Raw genomic sequence first — 18,576 nt, 5'->3', positions numbered from 1 at the left:
GACAGGAGCCAGGAGGCATGACTTTGAGTTCTGATCCCATGTCTTATGTGATCTTGGGCATCTATCCATAAAATCATGGGGAAGGGGGCACCTAAAGGCTCACCCCACAACTGATGGGCTCTGAATCCATGACTCCATCAGGCCTGCATTTAGCCCTGGCCAGGTGAGTAATGGTCTGTTTCTCAGAGTGAGGTCTGCTTCCAGACAAGCTGGGCCTAAATTCACCACAGGGAAATGCTTTGTAAGGGAAGACCCGGCGAGGGGGCTGGAGAGGAGTGATAACATGGAGAAATTCTGCAGAGATGAGAGCTGAGTGAGAAACGATCCTATTTTTAGGACTCTGGCCTACAGATGGAATGTATAAGCACACAAAGCTCTATTTTCCAGGATGTTCATTTGGGCACTGTTTAAGAGCCACATTTGTAAACAACCTGTGTGTCAATTACTTAGGGAGAAACTCAATCTAAAACACCCCTTTCCTCATTTGCTCTCGTCACATCACCGAATTTTAATTCTTTACGTGGCAGTTATCTCCGACATTCATCTCATTTATCCGTTCCTCTGTTGATTTTTTATGCTGTCTTCATCCCCACACCACCCCTGGCTGGTATGTAATCTCCATCAGAGCAAGAGCACGGTCTATCGCATTCATTATATTATCTCCAGGACCTAGAACAGGGTCTTAGGATTTGTTGAAAGGATGAATAAATGGATACTACATTAATTCAAGAAAACACTAGGTGGCTACTACAAAAAAGAGGAACACCTGTATGTACTGATCTGGAAAATATCCAGGTGATACTTAAAAAAAGAAGAGAGAGATTAGTATGTAATGCATGAAGCAAGACTCTGTTAAGTAAATACTTGGATGTAGCTATAGACTAGTATAATTACAGTTGATTCTTAAAAACATGGGTTTAAACTGTGCAGGTCCACTTACACATAGGTTTTTTTTTTTCAATAAATACAGCATAATACTGTAAATGTATTTTCTATTCCTTATGATTTTTTTAAATGTTTATTTGTTTATTTTGAGAGAGAGACAGCACGAGTGGGGTAGGGCAGAGAGAGAGGGAGTGAGAGAATCCCAAGCAGGCTCCACACTGTCAGCACAGAGCCCGACGCGGGGCTCGAACTCACGAACTGTGAGACCACGACCTGAGCTGAAATCAAGAGTGAGACACTTAACCTACTTTTACTGTAAAAATACAGTATATAATACAAATGATATACACAATACATGTTAATTGACTGTCTATGTAATCAGGAAGGCTTCCGGTCAACAGTGGGCTATTAGGAGGTAAGTTTGGGGGGGGTCAAAAGTTATACATAGATTTTCCACTAAGAGGGGTTGACACCCCTCACCACTATGTTGTTCAAAGGTCAACTATGGATCTGGATGTGTTTACATATTCATAAGAAAAGTAAGTTATTTCTGGGCATAGAATTGCAGAGGTGAGGAGATTTGATTTCTTTTTCGATGTAACTTTTAAGTCGTATTATTTTTTACATTTTTGGATGTTTTATTAAACGAAATTAACTTATTATTTAGTTCGTTGATTAAATCTTAGCGTGAGAGAGCAAATCACACAATCACTGTTACTAGCACTGCCAGTGAAACTCACTGACTGTCCCTAATTGCAGGGAATCTATCTTTTCTGCAACCAGGGCCACCACCGACTTACTCTCCATTTGTCCAAGCCCCGCCCATCCTCCAGTTCCAGCCCACACCCTCCCACCCCCAAGCTGCTTCCTAAGCAGGAGCCTCATCCGTACTCCTGGCCTTTGTCTATAGGATACCAGACACATGAAATGCGTGCTGTGGATATTTGCCGAATGAGCAAATAAATAATAATCCTCTCCAATCTCTGTGGTCCAAGATATTTCTCCCTCTCCTTCCTACTGTTCCTACCCTCTATTTCTGGATTCCCCAAAATACGCTCCAAAGAACCATAGTTCTGTGGGATTTTCTGCAGAGGGGGGAATAAAGGTGTGGGGCAAGAAGTTTAGGAAATGCTGCTAAATATTCCATAAATAGGCTTCTTTCCTTCTGGAATTCTCTCATACCTTGAATGTGCTAATGGGCTTTGTGCATCTCAGGGGTTGGGAAAGGGAAAAATTATTATGTGCACTATTTCTCAAAGTTATTTGAACACAGGGTCTGTTTCCTGAGGAATGCATATTAATGATCTCTCCCATGCCATGAGTGACCTCCTGAACAAAATGTTGAAAAGGCAGTCTAAACTATCCTATGGGTGGGTGTTTAATATAGATGACCCAGAACTGCCAATGATTCTTTATAAGTACTTCTAATATTTCCAACTAGATTGTCACTTCCTTGAGGGCAGAGACCCTGTTGTTTTGTTTTGTTTTGTTTTGTTTTGTTTTGATCACCACATCCTTGATGATTAGAACATGCCAGACACATGGTGCTGCAGAGGACACATGGAGACCGAATCATGGAAAGGCAACATTTTCATTTTCCCTGAGTATTAGCAAATAATTTATCTTTGTTTTATGCTTCATTTATGTTTCTAAAAAATGGTGTAGGCAATTTAAGCAAGGACTTGGTATAAAATAAGACTACTGCAATCAAATAAGATTATGAAAATCAACTCCAAGGGCAGGAGATGAAAACAAATACATGAGCCACAAAGGCTCAGCAGAGATTTGCTTTGATTGAACATTAGATCTGGCCCCAAGCTTCCAGGCAATCAGGTCAAAAAGTTTCATAATCAAAGTGTAGTGTTCTCCACCAAGAAACAGACTCTTAACTGCAGAGACGAAACTGCTGGTTGCCAGAGGGGAGGCGGGTGGGGGGACGGGGGAAACAGGGGATGGGGATTAAGGAGGGCACTTGTCCTGATGAGCACCGCGTGATGTATGGAAGTGTTGAATCACCAAATTGTACACCTGAAACAGTATTACACTGTATGTTAACTAACTGGAATTTAAACAAAAACTTACAAAAAGAAAAAAAAGTGTAGTGCTCTCATTATCAGAAAGCAAGAAGCCTAGAGCAGAAGCAATATTTTTCTTGGAAGTACACTTGAAATGAAATTTCTCACTGCAACAGTGGAGAGGCATCGCCACGGGGGAGGACTTCGCAGTGACGGCTGCCCTGGTCAGCCCTGGTTCTGCTCTCTTGCCTGTGAGCTTCCTGTTCCAGCCTTAATTTGGTTTTCTCTCCAGCTATCAGGCAACCACAGAGAGCAAATGAAGCCACCCAGAGCTGTCTTACCTGCCCAGGAAGTATCTTCCCTAAGTGAAAAGCCAGCAAATGTGCATGTTACCAACCAAACTTCATACCCCTGTTATGGTTTGCAGTGTGTGTTCTCAAAATGCTGTGTTGAAGCCCTAACCCTTAATGTGACTGTATTTGGAGATAGGGCCTTTAGGGAGCTAATTAAGGATCTATGAGGTCATAAGGGTGGTGCCCAAATCCAACAGGACGAGTGCCCTTATAAGAAGAGGAAGAGATACCAGGTCTCCCCTTCCCTGTCTGTCTGTCTCTCTCTCTCTCACTCTCTTGCTCACTCACTCACCCTTGCTGTGTGTGCATGTGTGTGTGTGTGTGTGTGTACATGTGCACAGAAGAAAAGCCATGTGAGGACACAGTAAGGAGGTGGCCATTTACGAGCCAGGAAGGGACACCTTATCAGAAACCAACTCTTATGGCACCTTGATCATGGACTTCCAGCCTCCAGATCCATGAGGAAATAAATGTCTGTTGTTTAAGTTACCCAGTCTGTGCTATTTTGTTACGGCAGCTGGAGCAGATTAAGACAGTCCCTCAGAGTAAACAAGGGTGGCTTACCGCGACAATGTACACCCTGATCAGGACTTTGACCGGGTGGTTGGGAGGAACCCCTTGCTGGATTCTCAGCTGCCCACAGTCCTCGATGCTGGAATCCGTGGGGCTCTTGTAGATGCAGAAGGAGCCCTGGAACCACAAAGCATGACTCAGTGAAACAAGACGGTCATGTGGCCATCAAAAGCCATCGAGGGCATAGTGCTGGGAAAATGAGCATCGCCTGGGACCCAGCATGACCTGGGCTGGCATTACCCTTGCCTCTGGGTGTCCTCAGGCAACTCACGTAACCTGCTTGTATCTGAGCTTCTTCACGGGACATCAGGGAATCGGTATTGGTGCAGTGACACCCCCCTCACATTGTCAGGTGAGGAACATAAACAGGAGCATCAGATAGGATGCCGAGTACCTTATACAAAGGGGCGCTGAGCTGGTACTTTCTCCCACCACCTCCTTCAAGCCTGACTGCAGTATTTCCTATTTTCAGATGCCGCCACTGAGGCTCAGGGAGGTCAAGTACAAGATCATGAAGCTAGCTAGGATTATGAGATTGAGAAGTGGTGAAGTGCGGTACCTACACTATTTCCAACGTGCTGCCCTGTGTCACATGGCCCAGCACACCGCAGTTCAGAGTAAGTGCCGACCCCTGCTTTGTGGTACTGCCACTAGGAGTCGGCTAGAATGAAGGGCTAGTGTTGTTTGATGGTTTAATTATCCAATTGGTAGATCTGTATAGATCATATATTGGGTAGGTCAGGGGTGGAAGAAGCAAAATAAAATTCAGTGATCCTTTTAGGTAACAGCTCTATCTCCTTATATCCCATCAGATTGAGTTCCAACTCACTTCCCTGGCCACAAACCAAATATCTCAAAAGACAGGGCTAAGCCTTATTGAGTTCTAGAAAGGGTCTTGTGTACAGACTAAGGGATCTTCTTACACACTTCCCACACCGCAGTCTCATTAACAGAACTGAGTCGTATCTGACATTTTACAGACAGGAGACCCAAATAAAAGAGTTAACTTTGGAACTTGCCTTAAACTTCCCTATGACCCGGTCCCCATCGAGGCCATGGTCATCCTCTGTAGATTTGCCTCTGAACAGTTCAAAGGTTTTCACCCAGTCTTCAAAATGGTTGAATTCACTCTCAAGGTCACTATCATATATCTTTAGGGAGAAGGGAGAAGAGTGAGATCAGAGGAAGGAAGGCCCAGGACTGATTAAATGAGAAGTGCCAAGATTCTCCAAAACCAGCCTTGATATACACCCACTGGAAAAATCTAAGAAGCCCACTGTTAATTTATTGTTAGCAAGATAAGGAATATGATTGAGTCAGCACTCCTAGAACTAGCTACCACTCTGAAATTTATAAAACCTTTTGGATAAACTTTGAAGTTCCAACAAGTGTGGCTACACCAAAATTAAAAAAAATGTATATGGCTATAAATATGAGAAACGTTTTTATAGTGAATTGATGTCATTTGGTTGTTGGACATAGACTAATATTCTGAAGACATTCAAATCAGTAAATGTTCATTAAGCACCTAATTCTTTACACATAAGGTGACGGAATATTTGTTTTTGTTACCATACATACAGTCATGGATTTTTCAAGTGTGAAGTTATGTACATACACTTTAGAAATGCAAAATCAAGTTGAGTTTTAGGTTTGGTAATATAACTGAATCACATAGTCAAATTTCCTATCAAAATTACTTATCCAAATTTGTTATATGTAATTTTCATACTCCCAATTTTTTTTCTTTTTTTTTTAAAGTTTACTTATGTATTTCGAGATAAAGAGGGAGAGAGTGTACATGCACATGAGCAGGGGGAAAGCAGAGAAAGAGGGAGAGAGAGAGAATCCCAAGCAGGCTCTATGCTGTCAGTGAAGAGTCCAATTCAGGGCTCGACCCCAAGAACCATGAGATCATGACCTGAGCCAAAATCAAGAGCTGGATGCTTAACTGACTGAGCCAACCAGGAGCCTCAATACTCCCAATTGTCATATCCATAAATATGCCTCTAGCTAATAGCCTCTGACTAATGTTAAGATTGGTCTGACAGAGCTGACTGTAGGGAGAGTTAAAAGTCCTGCTATTTTGATCATATTTTGAGCATGATAATGTCCATCTCTGAGAGCTGAGCCGAGGGGAACTCATCCACTGCAAATTATCTTGCTGGATCCAAGTTAACCAATATAAGTTATGCCCCTTCTTAATATGAGGACATAGAAAACAGAAAATCAGCAAGCTCCATTGTTTGGGCTTGCATGCTTGTTAAGGTTCATTTCTCTGCATCCGTGATTGTAATGAAGACAAAGGAAGTTAGTTCAGACAAAGGCATTACTAGGGTTGACTGACGCAATAACAGAACCCGCCTCCAGAGCCTCCCACCCCATCCATGGCCAAGAGGGCTGTGTCCACACACTTGCAAGACCGCCAGGTTGGGGATTTCTTCTTTGAGTTTCTTCTTGAGCATTTTGTCTTTCTTCTTCTTTGGCCCATCTTCTATATTTACCACCACCTCGTCTGGTTTCACCCCTGTGGGTATTTAATGGAAATTGTTAGGCTTCTCAGGGCTGTCGAGAAGGAACAAAGTCAAACTCCCTCTTTCCCTTTGTTCTGGCATGTATGTCATGACTTTTGTTTCCAAAAAGAAATAGCAACATTTCGCTGCAGGATTGGGAGGAGATGTCACTCACATAGCAATGCAATGACATCAGATCCCCCCCGGGGCCAGGCAATGTGCTGGCCTGTCCTGGTATATGTAGGAATTCATTAAACTAGGCACAGAGAGGGAAGTAAGTAAGCTGCCCAGTCATCCAACTAGCTAAGAACAGACCCAAGTTGGACAGACTCCAAAGCTTTTAGTTGTATTTGCTCTTAGATCTGCTTAGGGACTTGAGATTCAACTAGTTCAGCAACCTGAGGCTCGATATGCTAAGGGTCTTGGAGCAAGTCACAAATGTAGTTAGAGAGATTACTCAGGAATCTTCCAGGAGCAGTCTCTAAGGAAAAGACCGCCTGAAGCAGACCCCTGGCTCTGCTATTTTCCAGCCATGTAAACTTGAGCGGGCTCCTCAACCTCTTTGAACCTCTGGTTCATCATCTGCAAAGTGAAGATACTATTGCTAATGTCATGAGGCTGGTCTTGGGATTAAATCTGCCAATTAGGAGTGGCCCAAGGAACTGAGTGAGCCTGGTTCTGGTTTTCCAATTTCTCTCAAGCTCACCTGAAACAGCACCAGCCACTTGTCACTATTGATTTTAGGCCAAGGCCTACCCTTGTAGGTCATTTCAAATCCCGGCCTCTTTCATCCGAATTTCTACCAAGCCAGATCTACCCGATCCGTAAACTGGGTTGGGAACCTAAAATCCAGGTCGCCTCTATGAAAGCTGACCACACCGGTGCTGGCCCGTCACGCCAGCTTCCTCCTGCTTTTGCCCTGCTGTTTCTACATCGAGACGGGAGCCAGAGGGGCGGTTCCAGCACTGAACTGAGTTCAGGAGCCCTGGGACCTGGTCCCAGTCCAGCTCAAATTAGCTACGTGACCTTTATACAGTATTGTTCTTTATACAGAGATCGTTACTCACTGGGGAAACGAGGGAGCAGAGACCTACCATGCTTCTCACTGCTTCCTTTTAGAAATTTTCTCTCCCCAGTGGGAGATTCCACACTCACATACCTGCAGGACAGCACCTTACCTGCATTGCCTCTTTTCTCCGTGGGATTGCTCTCCTTCTCCTTCGAGAGAAGAAGGAGATAAGATTATGACACTGCCATGCCTCATGTGTGGATCCTGACTGCAAACAGCCCCTCTGCCTTCTCAGAGACGCCATCCTAAAAGACTATGCAAACTGTCCCCAAGTGAAGTCTCGCTGACAGACCTGGAACCTGACTGCAGCGAGATGGCCGGCCCTACGGAAGAGGTGCCCCCGTGTCCAAGAAAAGAGCCAGCAGGCTGCACACTTCCTTGTCTTCTGTGCCCAGCCCCTTCCCAGCTACTACCTCTCTCCCTCTATTTTTCTACCTCTCTGGAATATCACCCAGTCTGCACCATGGATCTTACCTGCTGTCATGCCAGGCCGTGGGGTTGTCCCAGGGGTCGGGGAGGTTAGCAGAGCAAGGGGAGAGGGCTGAGCCCTCCCTAGAGGTGGTCGCGTGCCCTGCAGCAGCAGGAGGGAGTTGGGAGGCAGGGACCACCATTTGGTTTGTTTATTTAACTATACATCAGTATTCATGGGAGGTCCTAGTTGAAGGCACTACGGGCTTTCCAAATGCAAGAATCAGAAGAGTTTCTATTCAATCGAATGTGATGATACATATGACTAATTTTCCTTTCCTTGTTGACTCGAGGATGAGAAGTTTTACCAAATTCAGCCACTGGGCTTTCCCTTGAATCTCTTGACCCACTTTCCAGTGGTTCTCCTGCTTTATAACTCAATCCCTTTCTTGTTCCATGTGCACGAGGCCCTGCTTTGGCAACCTGCTGATTATTCCCATTCACTAAGGCCAGGTCCTCTGCCTCTTCTTGATAGCTTCCCATATGACGTTAGAATCCTGCTGGAGACTGGGGGGCCCTCTGATCTGGGTATCTCCAGATGCACCTGAAGCCCCCATCGCTATGCCCATCTATCTAGAGACCCCCTTGCTTGTGGCTGGATCTTTATGAGTCTGACATCGGGGAAGATCTCCAGATGCTATGCCAGACTGAACATCCTTCCAGCATTGACAACAGAGCCTGCATCCGAAGGTCAGCCCCGACCAGAGGGTGAAGACTTTGCAATTCGGGATCCCTGGTCCTTCCAGGCTTTGAAGCTTTCCTCAATGAACAGAATCACACCTGAGAAGCCCCTACCTATAGCGGAATCTAAAAGGGGATAATGTGGAATTGAGGGGGGTGGAGGGTGCTGTGTTTCTTATCAAATCCCTTGACTGTCACAGCCAGGGGAGACCCTACCTTCTGTGCTTTCTTCAGGGAGGCATAATATTTGGACCACCAGTCAATGACGTTTTCAGCAGATTCATCCGCTATGGTCCTCCTTCTCCTTTTGGTTGACCTTCGGGTAGGTTTCCTGACATTCTGGCAAGGAATGAGGGATGGATTATTAGTTAGGCCTGGTGGCTGGCTGGCTGGTTTCCTGAAGAACAGAACAGATGGAGGCATGGGCGGATTTTGTGGCTGAAGCTCTCTGTACCACTTCGGTAAATGACCCTTTCATCACCCACCCATCCATTCACTCATTTATTCGGCAAACATTTATTATTACTTAAACACAGACATGTGAGATATTGTGCTTGGCTCTGGGGACCCAAGGGGAGTGAGAAACCATCCCCACATTTGGGGATCTTAATAGTGTGCTATGGCAGAAAAGGCGTTAGCTGCCGAGCAGTTAATATAAATTTTCAGATTCTCAGTGTCCTCAACTAGGGGACATTCATACCTGCTTCCTTCACTGTTGTGAGGATTAAGTGACATCATGTAGACAATTTCCCTGTAGCATGATTTCTAATTCGAATGGGTGCAAATCAGCGATACCAACAACATAAGTAAGGCAGTGTAGGAGAGACAACGATACGTAAACAGCAGAAAGGAGGCATTTGGGGAGAAGACAGTGGTCCTACGACAGACTCATCACATACTCATTATCTGTTTGCTCTCAGACATCTCTTGAGTACCTTCAATGTGCCAGGCACTTTATCGAGCACAGGAGGCACAAGGATTTTTTTAAAAATTATCTGTGACCTGGCAGGGCCCACACGTTTATGGTGGCAACACACACTTAAACTGGGGATTCCAACATAAAGTGGCAGGTGCAATGCTGGTGGGGTACAGAGAACCCCTTGAGGTGCCCTGGAGGGTCACAATGAACATAGGTAAGATAGGAACAGCCTGAGCAACTATCCATGAATCTGTCTTACTCTGCTTTTCATTTCAGCCTTTACCATTTGCTGGGCAGGCAATCCCTCAGCTTTCTTAAAGCTGCCTCCTTCTTGGGGATCCTGGGTGACTTAGTTAAGTGTCTGCCGTTAGCTCAGGTCATGATCTCAAGGTTCATGGGTTTGAGCCCCGCATCAGGCTCTGTGCTGACAGCTCAGAGCCTGGAGCCTGCTTTGGATTCTGTATCTCCCTCTCTCTCTGAGTCCCTCCCCTACTCACACTCTGTCTGTCTGTCTCTCTCTCTCAAAAATTAAATAAATGTTAAAAACTTAAAAAAAAAAAACCATTGCCTTCTTCATTTGGTTGATGCACCCGGATTTTGCACTCAAACTTAGGACTTAGAAAGATTCATCACATTCTTGTTTTATGGCTCTTTGTGTATTTCTTAATCTTGCTTTCCAGAAACTCAGCTGAGGATGAGGAGTCTCATTTCTCTTTAGATTCCAGAGACTTTAGCTTTTTTTTTTTTCTGGTCTTACTTGTCCTTGTACAAAGTAGGTTCTAAATATTTGCGGAATAGGCCTAGATAAGGAAGGAAACTATTGTCTTTCCATGCTAATGAATTGAGAGCAGTTTCTGTTCAACTAAATGCGACTGCCACAGTTGACTAGCACTTGAATTTCATATACACTGACTTCTCTGACTCTACAGCAATGCTGTGAAGTAGGTATCAGTATACTCATTTTGCGGATGAGGAAACTGAGGCTCAGAAACACGAAGTTACTTGCTCCTGGTCACACAGCTGGCAGGTGGGAGGATTCGTATCAAGCCTCTGGTGCAAAGCCTTGTAAATATGAGGAGGGGTTATATTCTGACCTTAGCTTTGCCATCTTTTGGTGGCTCCTCGTCTGCAGGTTTGGGTTCAGGCTCAAGCATAGGAGATGAGTCAGGGATGTCAACCATGCTGGTTGGTTGAATCTGGGCAGAGTCAGGTACCACGGTGGGAGGAGGCTCAACATCCACATAGATCTGATCTGTTGGCGGCTCCTGGGAGGAGCTGAGGGATCCAGAGGGCTCAGCGGCTACTAGCGAATCTGAAGCAGCTGAAATGGAAATACATCAGGTCAGGAAACTGGGCTGCTAAACAGGGTGGCCATTTCTGGGAGACCCATTCCTGGGAATCAAACAGATCTAGATTCAAATATGGCAAGTTCGTAACATCTCTGAATCTCATTTTCCTTATTTATAAGATGACAGTAAAACAAAAAACAAAAAACAAACAAACAAAAAAAAAACCTGGGGCACCTAGGTGGCTCAGTCAGTTAAGCATCTGACTTCGGCTCAGGTCATGATCTCACGGGTTTGTGAGTTCAAGTCCCACATCAGGCTCTGTGCTAACAACGCAGAGCCTGGAGCCTGCTTCCGATTCTGTGCCTCCCTCTCTCTCTGCCCCTCCCCTACTCTCACTCTGTCTCTCTCTCTCTCTCTCTCTCTCTCTCTCTCTCTCAAAAATTTAAATAAAAATGAAAAAGAAAAGATGAAAAAACCCAACCCATCTCACTGGGGGATAAGTGAGATCATGATGTAAGGCATCAGGAATCAATTATGGCTGTACTTACTATTGATCCTTCAGACTAATTTTAAATAACTGTGGTCGTAAGGAAAATACATATCAAGGTTTAGGACACAGACGCTCTGTACGGATTGTTTTTTCCCAGTGCCAGTTAACTCTAAGAAACTTTGGAGGCTCCAGAGGTCTGTGAACTCCTAACTGCAAGCTTGACTCTGGGCACATGAGAACATGTGCTTGTCAAGACATAGGGGTAGGTTTCTGGACTTTGTGAGATTTTTAACTGGACTGTCAATCCAATACAAAGGTCATAACACTGTCCTTTCTTGCCAAGGGTCCTCTTGTCTCCATTTTGTGCCGTAGAATCCAGTACTTAGAAATATTTCCCAGCTGGGATCCTCCATGGCTGCGTGGCCTTCAGAGTTTCTCTTCCCCAGTTGCTAACTTTTCAATGCAGATGCAATTCCACAAACACTTAATGGGCATCTACTCTGTGCTGGGCACAGAGTTGGAAATATCAGTGGACCAGAATAGAAAGCTCAAAAATAGACTAGGGATGTATGGCTACTTGATTCATGAAAAAGCTGACAGCACAAAACAATGGGGAAAGTCAGGATACTCTTGGGGGTGGGGGGGTGGGGGGATGATGTTCCTATGGAGGGAAATGTAGCAGGATCCCTATCTTAAACCATATACAAACACAAATAACTGAAGATCTAATGTGAAAGTTAAAAACATAACACTAATAGAAAAAAATACAAAACAACTTTTTGTAACCAAGAATTAAGAAAGCACTTTCTAACAAAATTCTGAAAGAGCAAGACATAAAGTTAAAAATTCAGATGGATAGGATTACATTAAAATTAAGAATTTCTGTTCAAAGATGGAGACCACAGGCAGGTTAGCAGTTACCAGACTAGGAGAAGATATAATCGACAGGATATTAACATCTAGAATATACAAAAAAATCAAATGTTTTTTAAAACACATAAAACATGAGCCAGGGATGTGAGCACGCAAGTCACAGGAGGGAGATCAAGACGGCAAAAGTATGTGAAGAGATGAGTAAAATTCAGTAGTAATCAGAGGCAATCAGGCTAAAATCAAAATGAGATACTACTTTATACCCAGCAGAGGGGCAAAAACCAAACCAAACCAAAACAAAAACTCAGAAATTTGGATAACGGCAGGTGGTACTGGGGAAGAAGAAAATGGTACTCCAGATGCAGAATGGTAGCAATGTAGACTGGTGTAGACCAGCACAGCTCTCTAGAGCGCCCTCTAGCAGTACTTGGTGGAATTACATCTGCACACTCCCTGTGAGTCTGTAATCTCCCTCCTGGATGTATATTCCAAAGAAAATCCCCCGCAGGATCCTCCCTTGGGCAGCACTCGCTATTCACAACAGCATCATTTGTGGAAGTTGGGAGGTGGAGGTAGCCTAGGGGTCCAATCTCAGGGGAATGGAAAAGCAGTGTGGGGTAGATCAGCAGGTGGGGGAAACAAGCTAATGTACACGCAGCAACATGAATAGGATTTAAAGCATAGCTTTGAGCAACAAGAGTACGAAACCAAATGAAGATTATAGCATCATATTATATACGTCGATTAAATGGACTGGAATTTTACAAAGAGGGGCAGGGTGGGGCCTGTGGTGGGCAGGGGGTTGGGAGAAGGGATGTGGAATAAAGCACAGGGGGGGCAGTGGTATGAAACAGAGAAACAGAAGCTTGGACCAGACCAATGATGACTGCACAGCATGAACAGAGAAGTGCAGTTAACTCAACTCTGCCCCTGAGATCCAAAATGGAACAAATCAAAGTAACAGCAAGCAAAGAAAAATGTCAGGGAGCAGAGGCGGGAGGGAGCTGGAGTAATATTCGTGGAAGCCCTCTTAGAGGAGCTGACCCTGGTGTCATTCTTTGAGTCGGAATCTGGCAGCTAAAGGAGCTGAGGGCACTGTGGGAGCAAAGTCTTCAGAAAGCTCCGCTTGACTTGACCGTGGGGCATCCTCTTCGTGCGGGGTCCCATAGCAGAACCCTGCAGGCACTACGGCTTTGGAGTGTGAAGCTCCAGAAAATCTAGAAGGCACTTCCTACCTTGCTCAGCTTGGGTTCCGTCCACCTGTGAGGTGAGGGCCAGGGGCTCCTTGGATTTACACAAAAACTGCTTCAAGCAGTTGATGGTGTAGGTGCCCACCAGGGTGCTCCTCCCGAAAGCCCTCCAGTCCACCACGCAGATGCTGAGGGGCGGGTGCAGAAGTTCATTCTCAGGCAGCTCCTGGGAGGAGAGGCCAGGGTGAAGTGGGAACACTGGGCTAAGCCCAGCGGCTGGTACCCTGCTGACCTGTTTAGGGACCGAACCAAAGCAAGCCAGGCACCCATCTTCCCTCTGTCCCTGCCTTGTCATTCTGTCCCCCTAGGTCACCCCTGCAGCTAGTCAGAAGTCTAGAGCATTGCCTTCCAAGCCAGGGAATCATTACCCATAATAAGAGGGATGTGGCACTAACAAGTCATTCCAGGTGTAAATTACAAAATTCACAGGCTGCCAAACTCTTTACGGCAATAGTTTTCAAGCCTGTTTGGTCATTATTTACCAGCAGAACTCTCAACTCAAATGAACACTGACCCAGGCCCAAGAAAACAGACAGAAGTGGATGCATGACAAATGGAGCTGAGGGTGACGGGCCAGCACCCTCCCTCTTGTGTCCCCCCCAGGGGTCCCAGAGGCCTGACAGTGAAAGGTTTGTGAACACCGTGCACATTCCCCAAATCCAGTCTCCACTAATTTAGAAGACGCATCCGTTGGAGCTGACTGGGTCGCACAAAGCAAACCTTCACAGTTAGTTCCAGATCAGAGCCCAAAAATGTGTGTTGAAATATTGACATAAACAGAAGCGCAGGGGTCAGAAAACGTCACTTTAGAAACAGAAGTTTGCATGTAAGCCACTGATACGCTACGTACAAATGATTTTTTAAAAATCCAACCGCTAAAATAAGTCTCATTAAGGAAGCTTCTAGGCCAGTGGTTCGCCAACTTTAGCACGCATCAGAATCACCCAGAGAACTCGTTAAGCCAGGGGGCTCTGGGCCGCAGCCCCCCGCAGTTTTGATTCAGCAGTATTGGGGTGGGGCCTGGGAATCTGCATTTCTAAAAAGGTCCCAGGGGATGCTGATGCTGAGGAATCGGGGGCCACACTCTGGGAACCACTGTCACCTGCCTTGATCTACCGAACCTTTAAAAACAAAACAACACAGCAGCAGTAATAAAAGTCTGTCTCATCCCATCCTGAGAGTCCCGCTTTTCACTAAATTAGACCATTGTGCCTCGTAGGTAGTGGACACCCCAAAACTGCAAAGCATCTCCCCAAGCCAAGCAAGTGAAGGAGCGGGGGTTCCCTCTGTGGAAATGAAGGAAACGAGCGGGCAGGAGAAGGGGAGGCTGTACCACTTCGAAAGCGTCTGCCTGGATGCTGAAGTTCGGGTTGTTCTTGTAGCTCTGGATCACACAGGACTTGACTCCCCGGCCCCCACATTCGATGAGGACCTGAGGGCGATCCACCGAGAGCAGCTGCACCTTCTTCATTTCTCGGACTCCCCAGAAGAGAACCTGGCGGGAGGACCCACAGAGCTGTCACTCGGGGACCCAGGGAGGAGCCAGCTCGCGGCACCGGCCTGTGGGAAGTCAGACCCGCTGCCCCGGGAACTACTGTATGTTCTGGGACGGGCTGGGCAGCTCCCTGAAGGCCCTGTCCCATCACCCACGCCTCATTTCTACCCCGCACTCCCCTCAGACAATGCAGGTGTGTAGACCAACGCACCACTGCCCTCCTTAGCCCCAAAGAACGAGTCAGTCTCCCCCTGCACCATACCTCCACTCGGTATTTACTCAGCACTGGCCGAATGCTGGCAGGAACTGGGTAGATGTGGGTGACATCTGGCGGGTCCACGGGAGGAAGTCCTTGCAGCCCGGATGACGGGACCTATCACACAGAGCAAAGGGCTGGTCAGAAGGTCGGGGAGAGGCAAGGAAGACCAGCCGCTACGCCACCGCCTCACCCACACGACACTCACTCGGCAAAAGTAGTGATTCCAGGGTCAAGTAGAGACAAGACAGGGCATTTTACCACACTTGATTATTTATTCATTAACCAATGTGTATTCATCGATACCTTCACCAGGGTGACCAACATTTAGTGAGCACTTACGACGTGCCACAAAGTTAACAGGCTTAGCATTCGATAAGCCCACAATATAGAGGAGGTCCTCACAAGAGGATGGCATGTCACCGAATGACAGGGGTTGGGGGCGGAAAAGGGCTCTGATCCGGTTCTGAGCTCTGAGACTTAAGCACACCCCCACAACGCACTACTACAAAAGAGATTCACAGTTAGTCAAGGAGAGACTACGTCTTCATCAGTGAAACAGAAACAAAGTCTTCTGAAGACAGACCTCCAGGAGGGAAAGGTGCCATTTGGTGTGCACTTGGCCATACAGAAACCACAGGAGGGGGGCCCCTGACTGGCTGAGTTGACTGAGTGTCCAACTCTTGGTTTCCGCTCAGGTCACGATCTCACAGTTCGTGAGTTCAAACCCCGCGTCAGGCTCTGCGCTGATAGTGTGGAGCCTACTTGGGATTCTCTGACTCCCTCTCTCTCTCTGCTCCTTCCCACGCACTCTGTGTCTCCCTCAAAATAAATACATAAACTTTAAAAAAAGGAAACGACAAGAAGGATCATTGCTGTGTCTCACTGAAATCTCACACAAAGGGCTTGGAAAGTCTCCTGTGAGCATGCCACACTGCCCTTAAGACCTGGCCTAACGTCTACATCTTCCCCAAATCCGTCCCTGATTTGACCCCGGTCTCTCCTACCTACCCTTCAGTCCTTGGAATACAGTGTGTCTTCGGTGGAAGCTTAGTGCCGAAAGCAGTGGACTGAGCCTGGACACCGGGCCCTGCTGTGTGACCCTGTGTGAGTCCCTTCCCTTCTCTGGGCCTCAGATATCAGGCCAGATGACCCTTCAAGCCCCCTGAGGGTCAGACGCATGGGGCATGCTTATCTGACCTGGTCAAGAGGAAGCCTCTGTTTACTTCATTTCATCTCTAAGCCCCTGGAGCAGAACTCCACATCCAGTAGGTTCCTGATAAATGTTTATTGGCTCCATATGCTTGGAAAAGCTTAACTGCTCATCAAAACCTGCAAAGCACAAACGTATCACCATTTCTTCACAGACATAGTCTAGTTGGCAACGGCAGATGTGGTTGAGGTAATTACAAGAAAGCTCTGACAAAGATGACAAGACACCGTGGAAGCCAAACAGGCTGAGGACAATGAAGCTGCGGAAGCAGACGACATATAGGTGCTGGAAGCCACAAGGACGCGCGCCCAGTACTGCCCGGCCGTGAGCGACTCAGCCTGCAAAACCTGGCCTCCCCGAGAGAGCTAACTGCTCCTCTAGCTGTGGGGGGAAAGCCCCAAAACAGCTGTGGTGGTAGCATCGATGGGGCCCCTGGCTGGGCTTTTGTCAAAGTACCACATGTTTCCTCATCCGGGGCCCCTGGAAAATGTCCTGAAGAAAGTCTGTCCCACGGTGCCTGACAGATGCCCTTGAGCTCAACACGGACCTTGAAGGGCTCCACACTGTGGTGTAGACTGAATGACTCTGCTCCCAGCCAAGATTAGACATTTTCACAGGGAAATGGGTCAGCTGCTGGCTTATAATTGGGCCCAGAGGAAGAGAAAGAATCGTTACGGGGTACTTGGGTGGCTCAGTAGGTCAAGCATCTGACTCTCGGTTTCAGCTGAGGTCGTGAGCTAGCAGTTTGTGAGTTCGAGCCCTGCACTGGGATTGGGATTGGGATTCTCTCTCTGCTCGTCCCCTGTTCACACACACACACTCTCTCTCTCAAAATGAATAAATAAACTTAAAAAAAGGAAAAGAATCCTTACGAAGGCAAGATGTGAGCATCAGAGGTGGGTTGAATAGGCTGCTCCAAAAGCTGATATCCCAGCTCTAATTTCCCAGTGGTGACAAAATCTCAGGACCTCAATGGAGGTCCAGATGCAGGGCCAGGACAAAGACCTAGGGTAGCAAAATTTAGGGAGGTGTCACTCTCAGGGCCCTAGTCCCAGCCCTGCTCATCAGTGACTAAAAAGTCACTGCTGCTCAGAAGCCCTTCTGCATCCTCCGGGTCCCTCAGCCCATCATTTATACTTGCATTAGCCCTCTCCTTTGGTGCCGTGGGCAGTACAGTCTAGACCTCCATTGCTTGCTATCTGTGTGAACTTGGCAAAGTTGCTCAGTGTCTCTGAGTTCCGTCACCTTTGTGAAGCGAAGATCATGATATCTAATTCGCGGGTTGCTGTGAAGAACGTCGGGGATAGCACGCAGGGCACTTAGCACACTCAGGCACATGCAAGTTCCCTAGAAGCAAGCATCAACCGGAAACGGCAAAGGCGGAAGCTCAAATGCACACCATCTTACTCTTCCGCTGGATTCAGGTGATCTAGGATTCCTAGTGCCCCAAACGACCTCAAAAGCGAATTTCAATCCTTGCGCAAGGAAAACAACATTGTCCTAGGCTCCAATTTTCTCTACATATTTTTGTGAGCAAGTGAAACATGTTTGAAAATACTGTATCGAGAGTCTCCTATGAGAGAAACATTAGTGTTGGCTTCCATGTGTGATGTGGAGATGACTCTCATCCATTCTACTGCCAATTCATCAGTCAATCCTGTGGACTGCACAGAATCCTCTTTTTTCATGGCTACACTTTTTAAAAACTATTTTTAATTTTTTTTTAATGTTTATTCATTTCTTGAGAGAGAGAAAGAGACAGAGCATGAGTGGGGGAGAGGTAGAGAGAGGGAGACACAGAACGTGAAGCAGGCTCCAGGCTCTGAGCTGTCAGCACAGAGCCTGACAGGGGGCTTGAACCCACGAACACAAAATCATGACCTGGGCCGAAGCTGGACGCTAACCGACTGAGCCACCCAGGTGCCCCTCGTGGCTACACTCTCGATCCAAGTTCTTCAGTCCTCCAGTATGGATTACTGGATTATGGATTACTGAAGAGCCTCCCGGTCGCCCCTTCAACACATACTCAATCCAGCATCCATAGTTTTCAACCTAAGTCAGATGCTCAAAATCCTCTCTTGGCTCCCCACCTTTTATGGAATAAAAGCCAAACTCCTTACAGCACTCCATGTGATCTTCCTCCTCTGACTTCGTCTACACTCCACTGCAGCCACACTGATGTCCTTGCTGGGCCTTGGAGATGCCAGGCGTACTCAGGCTTCAGGGGCTGGCAT

General features: G+C 46.6%; 1 protein-coding gene across 1 annotated transcript in view; it reads right to left on the bottom strand.

Moving 5' to 3' along the window:
- Positions 1-18,576, bottom strand: part of FER1L6 (fer-1 like family member 6) — a 122,418-nt gene that overhangs the window by 34,116 nt on the left and 69,726 nt on the right. Inside the window, exons 22-30 of the mRNA XM_047841657.1 lie at positions 15,136-15,246; positions 14,712-14,873; positions 13,364-13,544; positions 10,571-10,797; positions 8,774-8,896; positions 7,518-7,557; positions 6,241-6,353; positions 4,846-4,977; positions 3,818-3,943 (exon numbers count right to left, since the gene is read on the bottom strand). Of these exons, the coding sequence (XP_047697613.1) occupies positions 3,818-3,943; positions 4,846-4,977; positions 6,241-6,353; positions 7,518-7,557; positions 8,774-8,896; positions 10,571-10,797; positions 13,364-13,544; positions 14,712-14,873; positions 15,136-15,246 (1,215 nt within the window). The remainder of the gene's footprint in view (positions 1-3,817; positions 3,944-4,845; positions 4,978-6,240; positions 6,354-7,517; positions 7,558-8,773; positions 8,897-10,570; positions 10,798-13,363; positions 13,545-14,711; positions 14,874-15,135; positions 15,247-18,576) is intronic.

The sequence above is a fragment of the Prionailurus viverrinus genome, chromosome F2 (genome assembly GCF_022837055.1).
Source record: "Prionailurus viverrinus isolate Anna chromosome F2, UM_Priviv_1.0, whole genome shotgun sequence".
Lineage (NCBI taxonomy): Eukaryota > Metazoa > Chordata > Mammalia > Carnivora > Felidae > Prionailurus > Prionailurus viverrinus.
Note: the sequence above shows the minus strand (reverse complement) of the source record. Positions and strands in the feature narration are given on the sequence as shown.